The sequence below is a fragment of the Chiloscyllium plagiosum genome, unplaced genomic scaffold (genome assembly GCF_037043375.1).
Source record: "Chiloscyllium plagiosum isolate Xiang-an unplaced genomic scaffold, Cpla_swu_hap1 HiC_scaffold_6, whole genome shotgun sequence".
NCBI classification, from domain to species: domain Eukaryota; kingdom Metazoa; phylum Chordata; class Chondrichthyes; order Orectolobiformes; family Hemiscylliidae; genus Chiloscyllium; species Chiloscyllium plagiosum.
In genome coordinates this window covers 80,364,282-80,379,022 of record NW_028270144.1, presented here as the reverse complement: position 1 = coordinate 80,379,022, position 14,741 = coordinate 80,364,282, and the positions used below count along the sequence as shown (strand labels likewise).

At 43.4% G+C, this 14,741-nt stretch overlaps 1 protein-coding gene across 2 annotated transcripts in view; it reads right to left on the bottom strand.

Annotated features, from left to right (window-relative positions):
* The window catches only part of aasdhppt (aminoadipate-semialdehyde dehydrogenase-phosphopantetheinyl transferase), a 79,424-nt gene that overhangs the window by 63,888 nt on the left and 795 nt on the right, over nucleotides 1-14,741 (bottom strand). For both annotated transcript variants that reach the window (XM_043691826.2, XM_043691827.2), the window contains exon 2: nucleotides 12,336-12,561. In XM_043691826.2, the coding sequence (XP_043547761.2) occupies nucleotides 12,336-12,561 (226 nt within the window). The remainder of the gene's footprint in view (nucleotides 1-12,335; nucleotides 12,562-14,741) is intronic.

Genomic DNA, 14,741 nt, shown 5'->3' with positions numbered 1-14,741 from the left:
TATTCTTGACATAATGTTTTACGACTTATCCCATTTTGGTCACGTACACAATCTCCTAATTTTATCAGTTGTAGTTTCTGTCCCTTGACGACTCCAGAAATCGTAGCATTAATAAATCACTTGATTTCAGTCCTAGGCCAGTACCACATCCCATCCATCTTTGAGAACAAATCTGTCCTTAATACTTGCCCTCCCCACATGCCATATGAAGTGGGGTTAGTTCCCTCCTGTACTTGCTTTAACTCTGCACCGCTGCTTTAAGCTTGTAACAGATCTTTTATCTTAATTTAGCTTACAGCAATGGGGTCTATTTGGTCTGGAATGGGGGTGTGCCATGGTTCTACTTCCTGGGCACCCTGCTTAGCTCATTCATCTTTCCTTCTGTTCCTAGTTGGGGAAGTTCGGTGGTGGGCTCTAACCTTAATTATGTGTTTTCGTGGCCTTGGACAGTTTGGAGAACAAATGTAAGCAGGAATGCAAACAATAATGGTTTCCTGTTTGCCAAGACTAATCCTCTAACTTCTCATAGTTTAAGGAAGTCAGTTAAACTATTGCAGACATACATGATGTCTGGATGTATAGCTGCTAATGGGGAAATAAATGTCTGAGTGTATATCTGCTAGTGGGGGAGACTTTTCAGGGTGGCTGACCATTTCGGCTGCAGTTGCTTGCTCAGCAGCCTGAGTGCTCATTTGGTTGACTCTGTTAGGTGTTCGCTTCCGTGGTTCTCCATCCTGCCTTTCAGTGTCCATTTCCCTCCATAATCGAGGATCCATCGACAAATATCATTCTGCGGGGTGTCTCTTCTGCTCCCCAGGTTCCCTTGGGTCTTCCCCCTTTTGTTTTGGCACAAATAAGTTGTCCCTGAGGGACATTTGTTGCCACTGCATAACACTCAAGGGTTTCTCCTCTGTCGCTCAAATTATCGGCCAGAAAGGTAGGTGCTTTGGTATGTTTGACAGTAAAATTGTGACCCTATAATACTAGGGTCCAGCGCAGTATGTGATTTTGGCTGATCAAACCATCTTTAATCCTGCTATCCAGAAAAAGTTGAACGGGGACGTGCTTCATCAGAATAGCTGGGGAGGAGGGGTTCAGGCTAAAAACATCAGCAAAATGTTGTATCGCTCAGAACATGGCTAGCCAATGCTTTTCATACATAAAGGAGCCTTCTGCTGGTGAAAGAGTAAAGGTGACATACGCTACTGGTCTGAGTTTATTGTGCTGTTCTTGGAGAAGTGTGGCTGCAACTTCCAAGACAAGGAGAAGTTCTGGATAAGGTACCTGCAATACTGGGCCCTGTTTTAATTCAGCAACAGCATCCGTGTGCTGTTCATTCCATTCTCATGGCGCATTCCGCTTGAGGAAGTGGGGGAATGGGACAGCTTTAGTGCAAAACCATCGATGTGGTTCTGTCAGTATCCCAATAAGCACAGAAAGGAATACAAATGAGCTCACATCCTGGGAGGGGCAAACAGGTTATGACCTCGATGCTTTTCTCTTCTATTTCATGTTTCCCCCAAGCTATCGCAGTTTCCCAGTATGAGACCTGGGACCTCATGATTTGTGCCTTCTGGAGTTAACTTTCAGTCCTAGGCTGGTGAGGATTGTTAACAGTTCTTTTAACAGTGTCCAATGTTTGGTCTTTGTCTCTGCCTGCAGGAGGATTGTCTGCATTCTGTACCAAGCATTCCAGTTGGGAAAACCTCTCTAGTCCTTTAGTGAGGCTCTCATGAAATATTGATGGAACTCCTGCAGCAAGCAGGCCCACGCATATTGCTGGCCTTGAAATATGAAGGCAAATTTATATTGGCAGTGTCAGTGGAGGGGGATAGACCAAAATCCCTTACTAATGTCCAGTATGGTAAAATATTACGTCGATGGGGTTGCATCATCATGGTTTCATGGCTCGTTGCTATTGCTGGTGTTGTGATTAGGGCAGTTTTGTTTTCATCCCCGTTCGCGATAGTGAGCCATCAACAGCCATCCAATTTTGTAACCAGCCACATGAGTGAGTTATTGGTATATATGTAGGATTCCTTGTTTTAACAATCTGCTAATGACCATGGCCATCTCCCCCTCTGCCCTGGGGAAACCATATTGTATTTGTGGCTGTGTCCAGTCTGTCTATCACTACTTCACCCTCTGTACGATTGCAGTCAGGTTTGTGACTGGCGAATACACTCTTGTGCTCTGTGAGAATTGCCTGTTCTGCTGGTTCCTCAGTCATGTTGGTGAGTCTAATCCACAACTCCACATAATACTAATAGTATACTAAAAGATAGAGTCCTCATAAGGTCCAAGCCCAAAAGGCGCTCAGTGTCTCAGTGGAGATTAACCAACACTGCTGGGTGACGGCAGGCTATGTCTCAGAGTTTAAATTCAATAGGTATCATCTGTCTCCTCCTGTAGGTGTCCACTGACTCCGTTCGGAAGAATTTTCTTACTAGTGAACCGGGGGTGCAAAGAATCAGAAGGTGGGATTTCCTCCACTCAATTTGATCAACCTCAACAAACTAGCTGCTGCTTGTCTCTCTAGTCTGTCCTGTTGCATTGGCCAGAATCATGAGGTTGGCTCCTCTGGTGGCACTAACCGTCTGGGTACCCTGCAGTCCTTGTGAAGTGGCCTGCGCTCTCACATTTGTAGCATTTCCCTTGTGGTGGCAGCTGCTGCATCAGACCTCCATCCCTATCCCGCACTGCAGGATTAAAGTATATGGGTCTGATTAAAACAAAACTCCCCTTGTTTCGGTCCCCCTTTATTCCTGCACACAGGACTAGGTTTGGATTTCTGACTGGTTGTAGTTTTCCTCAGCCTGATTTAGAGTGCTATGAATCTCTTTCCCTCAAGCCTGGCCCATTCTCCCGATCACCCACTGTTCTGTGTGTGTGTTATCTGGGGGATCAAAATTTTTGCAGGCTTTCCTTACTACCTTAGTGGTACGTGAGACAAATATTCAGGTGCGATTTGCCCTGTTTCATAGTGTCATCACAGTCCAATCTAAGTCATCAAAGAGTCCTGTGTCCACAGGTGCCTGATAAATGCTGCTGTGTCCTCTCCCTTTTACTGCCTACACTTATTTATCCCAGCAGAGGACCTATGCTATTGTATCCTTCAGCAGGTAGGATTGCTGTTTTGATAGTTTGCAGCTCCCCTCTTCCCACATGCTGAGGATTGGGTAAGGCAGAATGGAACAGGGAGATCAGGCACATTAAAATTAATTTTATCTCCTTGACATTGTCAATCCCATGGAGAACCTTTGTTGGCAGGTGCTGTCGAGAAACATGGGCTCAATTGGAGGGTTTTTTTCTGCTATCTCCGCGAATTGTGCCACCGGAAACAATGTTTTTAGTAAATGAATTATTGTCCTGGCCATCCCGACAGGTTGTGGTCAGTGGCTTCATCGGAGAAGGGTAAGATCCTGGGGGAGCTGAAGGATCTGCTCCCTCTGGAAAGGGAGGTGGGTGTCCCCATCTTCATCACTCTCGGCCTATCAACAGGTTTGTTCTTCCATTTCCTCCCAGTCTATCCCATAATCAGTGTCCCAATCTCAATCCATTGTCCCAATTGCACATATCATTCTCTTTTGAACAGTAAGTTGGGACTTAAAGTTTTCATTCTCAGGCTGGCATTTCAAATGGCCTGCAGCACGGGCTCTGTTTTCTTTGCGCAGGACTCTGAGCACAACCTGGGTCTTGCTTGCATTTCTTGGTCAGCCCGTTCACAATCTCTTGGGCTCTGTCCCAATCACTGACCACATGAGGTGCCTCCTGGTACGTTCTATCACATTGGGTCTGAGACTGTCCCAAGTGTACTATGTTTGCCTCGTTCCTCTGCTCCTACTCTACTGCTGTGACTCTAATTTTCTTCAGTTCCTGCTTCACCTTCTCCAGTTCATCAGGATTTGCTTCACAGTCTCCCATTCTCTACCTTTCAGCTGCTTTATAGCCTTGCTGAGGTTTAAAGCATGCTTCCCTTCAGCTTTCCATGCCAACTCCCCGCATTTCTGCCCTAGGGTCCTGGACCCCTGATATTTACTCACTGCAATTGGCAACCCATCTAGGCCACTTCTCATTTAGGTACCAAGTACCTCCTCCACTCAGGACACACTGCTATTTCTCCTATTGTTTCCTTAATTTATTGCTTACTCACTCTCTCTATTTGGTCCTTAACCCTACATTAGCTGCTTTCTGGCTTCTCTACAATACAGACTCTCTGACTTGTTTCACTATCTCTTACTTCATGGGTCCTCTCCTCAAGGTTCTCTCTATCCTCACGGGTCCTGACTCCAATATCTGACTTTTCACCACCTTGTGTCCCCTCTAACCTTGGACTTAGCTTCCTTGCTTCTGTTTTTTTCAGGTCCTTGACCCATATTAGCCTATGCTAGATTTCCTTTTCCATGGGTCCCAGACCCTGTATTATCTCTGGCAGCTTGTACTCCTCACGTGACAAGCATTTGGTTTCTGGCCAAATCACTGATCACACTCCTGCAGCCTCTTTCACCCACTTGAATCCTGGCCATTAGGTGAGGCAGCTGCCCTCTTAATTTAAACTCAGGCTGGATATCCAGGAGTTCAAGGTGGGTGGGGTTCAACTTGGAGGTTATACGAACACTAAAATCGAAGAATCAAAGGGACATCAATGCTGTCTGTGCTTTGAACACTTCAACAAACTTATGGATTAAAACTACTTTACCAATGTGCTCGTCAGGACACAGAATTCAACCTGCTTTTCAACTCAATTTTATGAATAAAATTTTCTTTATCATAAACATCATGTGAGCATTTTCCAAATTCCCACAATATTTATTCTCTATCTAGCTCTAAACATCTGTGAAAAGATATTACCTGCAACAATCCATGAGTTTGAGCAAATCTCCTTCCTCTCTGCCAAGGGCTGGCTCTCTTCCACAAGTCTGAGTCTTGCAGGTCAGGGCGGATCTTCTCCTGGGTCTTTTCGAATTGCCATATGGTCTTCTGCCACGAGTCTTGCTTCGAGTTTTCGCTGAGGGGCAGCTTCTAGATGTATGGTTTTATGCTCTCTGCTCCTTCTTGGAAAGCAGGCCTGAACCGTCCCCATCCTCCTCCACTTGATCAAGCTCATCCTCACTCTGAACAAGCGAAAAAGTTCCCTTTCAACTCCTCTCACTTTCTTCAGGTTAAAGTCATGGGTCCCAGTTATGCCTGTCTCACTGTGGAGTTCGTGGAACATTCCTTGTTCCAATCCTATTCCAGCTCCCATCCAAGTACCTCCTCCACTCGGAACTGTGCCATACTTGATCGCTTGTGAAGATCTTTGCATCCTCGCTCTCCAGAGTGGTACCTGAGAACTGGAGGGAGGCAAATGTAATTCCTCACTTTCCGCACTTCAGTCCGTCCGCACTTCAGTCCTTATCCTCTTTCTTCCCTCCCACAACAGCGATAGGCTCCTCCTTATTCTCACCTACCATGCCATCAGCATCCACACTCAGAGGATCATTAGCCACCATTTCCACCACCTCCAGAGGGATGCCTCCACCAGACACACGTTCCCCTCCCCTCCCCTGTCAGCTTTCCACAGGGACTATTCCCCCCAGGACACCCTGGTCTATTCCTCCTTTATTCCCATGTGTCTCCACAGCTCCTTTCCTTGCAATCACAAAAGGCATAATACCTGCACATTTTTCTCCTCACTCCTCACCATCCAAGGCCCCAAACACACCTGCCATCAAGACACCACCTTGTCCTCCAGCCAACATCTATCTCAGGCTGGCTGCAGTGCCCCAGCGAAGTTCAACGCAAGCTGGAAGAATAACACCTCATTTTCCGCTTGGGAACTCTATAGCCTTCTGGACTCCATATCGAGTTCAGCAATTTTAGTCCTTGAGGCCCTGCCACTACCCCAAGCCCCACACAGCAGGCCTTGATATCACATGGACTGCTACCATACAGAACTGATTGTCAGCTACTAATATTCACTACAGTTGCTATTCATTCCCCCAGACTGATCTTTAACCATCCTTTTGTCAGTCTGACTGTTTTTCTCTCTCTGGGGCTCTATCTCCACTTATCATTTACTCCTTCCCCCTCTCCCATCCCATCTTCAGCATGTATACCACCTTTCTCCTAGATCTCATCAGTTCAGTAGAAGGGTCACTAGGCCTGAAACATTAACTCTGATTTCTCTCCACATAAGCTCCCAAACCAGCAATTTTGGGATTTTTTTTAAACGTGTGATTTTAAGCCACCTCTCCTGGCCCTTTCAGAATGCTCTGTGGCCTTTGGCCCATGAGTCATAAATGGGGTTCAAAGTGCACATAATCAGGCAATGGCTGGAGGTCAAGGTGTCAGAAAGTCTAATTGATACTTCTCCAAAACACAACCCTTGGATTGGTTGTAACTGGCTCCCCCTAACCTTTGTGACTTCTTCGACCATGGTTTCCACTGGTGTCTGTGGGCAACAGTTGCTGCTGCTGCAGTTTAATTTAGTTTGGCCAATTTTCTGGCAGGCCCGCTTGCTCCATCTGTGGATCAATTTAGAATGTCCAATTTTGGGCCTGTGGTTGCTTGAGCACGCAGACATTGCCGTCACAAATGTGGATGACCTGTTAATCTCGTACATACAAAAGTTGATTTTTAATTTCAAAAAAATTAAATAGCCATTAATAGTCATCACCTTGTTGCAAGGTTATTTGCTCTTGTGCGTACTAGTGCAAACTATTTGCAGTAGATTTATTTTGAATTCAACTTGCAAATACAGCAACTGCATGATAGCCAACAAAGGTCAACCATGGATCTCAGCAATTAACCCTGTATCAGTTCCACACTTGCTGTTTTTCTATCATTTACACAAACACAATTAAGTTGTTATTTTTGACTGCAAATTCTGGCCTAACATTAAACCTTGAAAAACTGCCTGGATGAAATACTTGTTTTTTATTGACTCGTGGGACATGAGTATCAGTGGTACAGCCAACATTTATTGCCCATTCATAGATGCCCTTGAGAAGGTGATGCTAAGCTACCCTCTTGAACCGCTGTAGTCCATGTGCTGTAGATAGACCAACCATGCCCTTACGGGGGGGGGGGGGGGGGCGCGGAATTTCCAGGATTTTTACCCAGTGACAATGATGTTACTGTAACGTATTGTCAAATTGGGATTGCAACTGGTTTAGAAGGGAACTTGCATGTAGGTGTTCTTCCCAATAATCCATTGCCCTTTTCTTTCTAGATTGTAGTAGCTGTGCTGTTTACAAGGTGCTGGCTAAGGATCTTTGGTGAATTTCTGCAATGCATCTTATAGATGGCACACACTGTTGGTGACCATCAGTAGTGGAGGGAGTAAATGATTGCGGTTGTGGTGCCAATCAAGCTGGCTATTTTGCATTGGGTGCTGTCAAGCTTCTTGAGTATTTTTACAGCTGCACTCATCCAAGTAAATAAGGAGTGTTCTATCATTCTCTTCACTTGTGTCTTGCAGGAGGTGAGCTACAGTAGCCTCTGACTTGCTTTTCTAGCCTAGTGGCTAATCATGTTCAGCTTCTGGTCAATGACAACTTCTCGGAATTTGTTAGAGATAGTGGGGGATTCGGTGATAGTATTAGCATTAAAGTCAAGAGATGATGGCTAGATTGTCTTTTTATTGGAGATGGTCATTGCTTGGGATTTATGTGGCATAAATGTTGCTTGCCACTGTTTAGCCCAAGCCTGGATACTGTCCAGTTCTTGTATTTGGAAATGGACTATTTCAGTATCTGAGGACTAGTAAATTGTGAATATTGTGCGATCATCAGTGAACATCCCTACTGCTAGCCTTATGATGGAGGGATGGTCATTGATGAAGCAGCTGAAGACGGTTGGGCCTAGGGCACTATCCTGAGGAATTCCTGAGTTATCCTGGGACTGAAATGATTGACTTTCAGAAAGCAGAACCACTTTCCTATGTTCCAACTAGAAGTCCAACCAGCAGAGTGTTCATCTGATTCCAAACACTTCCAGTTTGCTAAGGGTCCTTGACCCTCAGACAAATGCAGTTTTGATGAAGATGCAATCATTCTCATCTCCCCTCTGCCACTCCGACATATGGTCCATGCTTGAACCATGATGGTAATGAGATCAGAAGCCATGTAATCCTGGTGGAAGCCAAACTGGGAATCAATGAGCAGGTCATTGCTGAGCAAGTGCTGCTTGATAGCACTGTGATGACACCTTCCATCACTTTACTGACGATTGAGAGGAGACAGATGGGGCAGTAATCAGCGAGGTTGGATTTGTTCTGCCTTTTATATACGGGACATATCTGGGCTATTTTCCAAATAGAGTAGATACCAGTGTTGTAGCTATAATGGATAGGGGTATGGCAGGTTCTGGAGCATGGGTCTTCAGTACTATTGCTGGAATATTGTCAGGCCCATTCTCTTTGCAACGTTCAGTGTCCTCCAACTGTTTCTTAATATCATGTGGAGGGAGTCGAATTGCCTGGAGACTGGTATCTATGATGCTGAGGACTTCAGGAGAAGGCCAAGATGGGTCATCCACTCAGTTAAATATTGTTGCAAATGCTTTAGCTTTCTGTTTTGCGCTGAGGTGCTGAGTTCCCCCACCATGACAGACTGGGATATTTGTACAGACAACTCCATGGAATTGTTTCATCATTCAATACCATTCATGCCTCGATGTGGTTGGACTGCAGGATCTAGATCTGATCCATTGGTTCTGGGATTGTTTAGTTCTATCACTTGCTGCGTGTGCTGTTTGACAGTTAAGTAGTCATCTGACTTCACCTGGCTGACACCTCATTTTTAGGTAGGCCTGGTACGACCTTCTGCACTCTCCACTGAACTGGGGTTGATCCCCTGGGCTTGTTGGTAATAGTAGGATACGGATTATGCCGGGCCATGATGTTGCAGATTGTGTTGGGAGTATGATTCTTTGGCTCTTAATGGTCCAAAGTGCCTCCTGGACACCTAGTCTGGAATTGCTAAATCTGTTTGAAATCTATCCCATATAGCACAATGATAATGCCACACAACATTACGTAACGCGTTATCAATGTGGAGGTGGAACTTCATCTCCACAAGGACTGTGCAGTTGTCACTCTTACCAACACTGGCATGGACAGATTGGTGATTGGTGAGGATGTTGTAAAGTATGGTTTATTTTGTTGGGTCCTGCACCACCTACTGCAGACCCTGTCTAGCAGCAACATCCTTTAGAACTCAACCAGCATGATCAATACTGCTCAAAAATATTATTCTGACAAAATGTTTTGAAATTTCAGTAATTATTTATCATTACCAACTAGAACTCAGTTTACAAAGAAAATTAACAGACATTGCAAATGCAATTCTGGCAAAAAAAAATTCAGGGATATATTTTTAAAACATGTTTGTTTTCTACGTAAACAAACTTTGTGGATCACCATACCATCTCTTATACAAGTAAAATAAATCACTATAGAACTGCCATCATCTTCCATTATAATAAATTACATTTTGGTAGCCGTGCATAAAATGTTTCTCCCAGGTGCTAGTGACAACCTTCTTTGTGGTACATTTACTGGAATTAACGCACAGAGAAAATCTGTCCCCATCACTGTTTCACCGAGCGTGTGCCAGAGAGGAATAGAGGAACAGACTGCCCCAAATAATGAATATCACTAAGGCATCTCCTATACACTCAACAACATACTTCAAATAAAGATAAATGTGCCCTACAATGTTCTAAAAGCATTAACGTGCATTATTTAACACATTAAAATGTTTAGAAAGAATTTATACTAACAAATAAAACAATACAAAAAAACTATCATAAGTACGTCTTTCATGGAGCTAATACTGAGAAAGATGAGTTGAGAGGCAATTAAGTAGAAATGGAGAGTATGGGTCACTAACGATGATTGTTCTGTTGTGTAGATAGTGGTAAGACAGCTAAATCTGATTTCTTTGCAGCTACCTTGCCTTTTGTAAAGAATATCATTATGGGATGTTATGTGAAATAACTGCACAGAGGCAGGTATCCGTCACCAAGTCATCCTTTATTTACATGTGGAGAGTCATTGACACCGATCCAGCTCCCTAGGAGCTAGCTCTAAAAAGTGAACAGAACATCTAGCACGCCTGCTTGTTTCTTTTTTTTTCTTTTTTATAGGAAAGGATTCCCCTATTTATTTTATTTTTTCTTTTTTTTTTGTTAACCCCCACACTACCGCCTAAGTGAGGTAGTGCTTATTATTTCCCCAGCACCCATGGTGTGTGTGTGCAGGTGTGAGGCACAGTGAAGCACTCCTGCTTGTCTCTGTCAGCTAGGACTCCCTGATTAGATGAGATTAACAGCTCAAATCAGAGCACTCATTGTATGAGAGCCACTGGGATAACGCCATTACAATCACAACACAATGATGTCTTTTTATTTAATTATAATGTTTTGCATAAGGAATCATAGTATTTTCAATGCCCCTTTGACTCAAATGCTATGCTTGAAAGAGATTGTATGTAAACAATAAATCCATCAATGCTTTTGATACTCATGACTTCCATCTTTCCGAGCATTCAGATGGGGATTACAACCTTGAGATGATTCCTTAGACTCAGTTCCTACTAATTCTTCCAAACCTTCTGTTAATTCTTTTGCTTTTCCCAAAAAAACTCCACAATCTTTTCACCCACTTCGTTGAAAATCCTTTTTGAACTTCATGAGCCAGATTAACAATGTGGAAGATTTCTATTGATATGGGCAGAAATCCCATGAAGTCATCCATAACCTCAGGCCATATCTTGTACAAGTAAGCATTAACCATGGCTGGTGTCAGTTCATCATGAGATTCCTTTACGTTGGTCAAGCAGGCAGCAATGTTATAATCTTTCCAACATTTTCATTCATCAAGGGCAGAATGAGAATGCGTGGCCTAACAAACATGCCCAAAAGCAGGCCTGGAGCATTACCCAAAAGGTCACCTTGAACTCCATTCCCTTCTCTTGTAGATATTTATGAACCTCCTTTATGAAGTTTTTATGGAACCAATACAAAAGCACAGCCAGCACACCATCCATTTCATTTGTAAAATGCATGTATCCTTTCCCATGTAAAGCATGAGGATTGATGAAATAGTAAAGGAGCATGGGGCTTCACCATACAGCCAGCAGCGTGGCTACATATCATGACGGTCAGGCAACCTTGAATTACGAAGCCCTTTTCTCTTCAGTGTACGTTTGTTTGTGTTAGCATATGTTTCTACCATAGTGTCACTTGTGGGCATTAAAGGCTTGTTTGTGTCTGCACCCTTTTTTTAAAGTTTTTGTAACTGCTCTGGATAATCCTTCGAAGCCCTATGGGGTACTGATGTTGTATCTCATCATAAGTTCACATTATGCAACAAGAAACATTTCTTGTCGTTCTCAAGCCATACTCTGCTGGCTCCTTTGCTAGTGGATGTCCCTCACTGCCCATGTTCACGTTGAACACGTTGTGCAGTTTCACACACTGAGTTTGAATTGATGCAAAGTCAAAAACATTTTTCTGATCCATGTCCTCTATCCACAAGCTTAACGTAGCTTTGTCTCTTACTCTGTGTTATATCTGCATTCTCTGATCACTAAAGGCTACATTTGCAAAGTCTATTTTGCTTTAGACGTGATTGAATGAATGGTTGACTTGTTCACCCCCTACAGCTTTCTGACCACTGTTCCAATTAAGCCACTGTTCAACTCAGGTTTCTACTTTTTGCACTAATGTTAGCAATTTTTTTGTTTTGTCTTTTTGATTTTTCAGGTATTTGGCAGACACTTGTTGGTTTCCTCTTCTGCATTTTTAAGTGAATTATAAAGACTACACAATGTTTCTGAGACTGAGCACGCATAGACCTGGACAAGACAATGGGACACACTCAGATGGCTTGGGATATGTGCACAGAGGAATACATCTTTTGAAAGCCATTCAAATCTTTTTGGTGCAGCTCTAAGCTTCTAAAAAAATTCAAGATGGGGTCGGAGGCTGACCTCATGAGTACATGGACAGGAAATCAATGGATAATGAGGTCTGAGTGTATGTGAATGAAAAACTAGAATTTATTCTTCCAGATTGTGTATGGATCAGAAGTCAAATCTATCCAATACTGGAACTCAAATATGGTGAAGAGTACAGCACATGTTACAGAGGAATGGAAGAGATTCTTGTTTGAGAAGAGATACCAAGGTGACAAAACAGGAGTGGCTATCACCAGACCCTTTGTTGTATATGATGCTTTATTACAGGGCCAAAGAATATGAAGAATATTTTGTTCTGCCACACAAATTTACCATGACACCCAGAATAAACTAACTTTTAGATTAGATAATAATTTTAAGTTTCCTTACCTGGAAAATCAGTCTTCACAATATCTACACCAACCTGCAGATTAGGTTCAGCTGCCAGAACAGCGTAATCTCCGTGGTGAGAAATGTTGAAATTAAAATTTGGGATTGTGGTAAGGACTGGATTTGCCAGATATGGCTTTCCTTTCGTTGTCCTTGCCAACTGAATTTCATTCCATGGAATCATCAATTTTTCAGCAATTAATTTCCTGATGAGCAGACGGCCACCCTTTGTGGACAGAATTGAAAATAAACTAAATTAATGATGTAAAGATGTTGGTGGGAAAAGTGCTCAAATAGTTAACGTGAAATTGTGACTTTTTAATTTTAAATCTGGAGACTGCTGGCTTAGGGTACTTAGTGGATTCTATGCATTAGAACAGTACATTAGAATTAGAATTTTCACCCTTTGCATGAAAATGTTATCCCTCAGGTCCCTTTCAAATATTTTCCCTCTTACCCTAAACCTATGCCCTCTAGTTCTGGACTCCCCCCACCACAGTGAAAAGACCTTGTCTATTTACCCTATCCATGCCCCTCATGGTTTTCTAAACCTCTATGAGGTCACCCCTCAGCTTGAGGCACCAGGGAAAACAACCCCAGCCTATTTAGCCTCTCCCTGTAGGTCAAATCCTTCAACCCTGGCAACATCCTTGTAAATCTTTTCTGAACCTTTTCAGGTTTCACAACATCCTTCTGATAGAAGGGAGACAAGAATTGCATACAATATTACAAAAGTTGCCTAACCAATGTCCTGTACAGCCACACGAACCCCCCCCCCCAACTCCTATACTGAATGCTCTGTCCTATAAAGAATACCAAATCCCTTCTTCACTATCCTATTTACCTGCAACTCCACTTTCAAGGAACTATGAACCTGAACCCCAAGGTCTCTGTTCAGCAACATGCCCCGGGTCCTTACCGTAAGTGTATAAGTCCTGTTCACCCATTTAATGTGATCATAGCTAATCTGATTACAACAAATTCATGCTCATTCTTGATAACCTTTCACTTATCAAGAATGTATTCATCTCTGCCATTAAAAGTATTCAAAGACTCATGCGTTTGAGAAAAGACTCACTAGCTGTTGTGAGAAAAAGTTCTCATTCATGTTAAATGGGCAACTCTTACTTTGAAAGAGTCTTCCAAAAGCAGAATTAACTTCTCCACATCCACTTATCAAGGCCCTTCAGGCTCTAATATGTTTCAAGCAAGTCACTTCTTACTCCTTTAAGCTCAAGCAGATACAAACATAGTCTATCTTCGGAAGAAGGTTAGACAAGCAAAGTTTATACCTGCTTGAGTTGAGGAAATAAGGATGATCTAACTGGAATATAAATCCTAAGGGTCTTAACAGGGTGAATGTGGAGAGGATGTTTCCTCTGATGGTAGAATCAGGTCTTGAGTCTATGGAAACCTGTTTGTCAGAAGGTGGCAGAAGCAGTATCTTTGAATATTTTTAAGGTAGAGGTAGATAGATTCTTAATAAAGCAGGGTGTTGAAAGGTTATTAGGGTTAACAAAAAGTAATGATCTTACAGAATGACAGAACAAACTCAAAGGACTGAGTTCATACTTTTCATGTTCATATGTACTTAAAATGTGTTGCTGGAAAAGCGCAGCAGGTCAGGCAGCATCCAAGGAGCAGGAGAATCGATGTTTCGGGCATGAGCTCTTCTTCAGGAATGGAGCCCATCTTCGGGCTCATGCCAGAAACGTCGATTCTCCTGCTCCTTGGATGCTGCCTGATCTGCTGCACTTTTCCAGCAATACATTTTCAGCTCTGATCTCCAGCATCTGCAGTCTTCACTTTCTCCTATGTTCATATGTACATCAATCATTTCCAATATGTAACTATTTAAATGGCAGATCTTACTGGAGGGCATGAAAGTTGGCCATGGGCTTGAAAACAGGGTTAGCAATTATACTGGACTTTCTAGGACCATCTCCTACTTGAGGCACTTGTCCTTTGCTATTCTGAGACAGTTGCTTGATGTCGGGATGTTAGGTGAAAGTGAGGACTACAGATGCTGGAGATCAGAGTCAAGATTAGAGTGGTGGTGCAAAAGCACAGGTCAAGCAGCATCCAAGGAGCAGGAAAATCAACGTTTCAGGCAAAAGCCCTTCATCAGGAATGAGGCAGGAAGCATCCGGGGTGGAGAGATAAATGGGGGGGGGGGGGGGGGGGGGAGGTTGGGGAGAAGGTAGCTAAGAGTACGATAGATGGATGGAGGTGGGGATGAAAGTGATAGGTCGGGGGGAGAGGAAAGGTGGGGGAATGAGGAAGCTTGTTCCTCGGAAACTTCAACCCCAGGGCATCAATGTGGACTTCACCAATTTCTTCATTTCCCCTCCCCCGTCTTACCCCAGTTCCAACCTGCCAGCTCAGCACCATCCTCATGACCAGTCT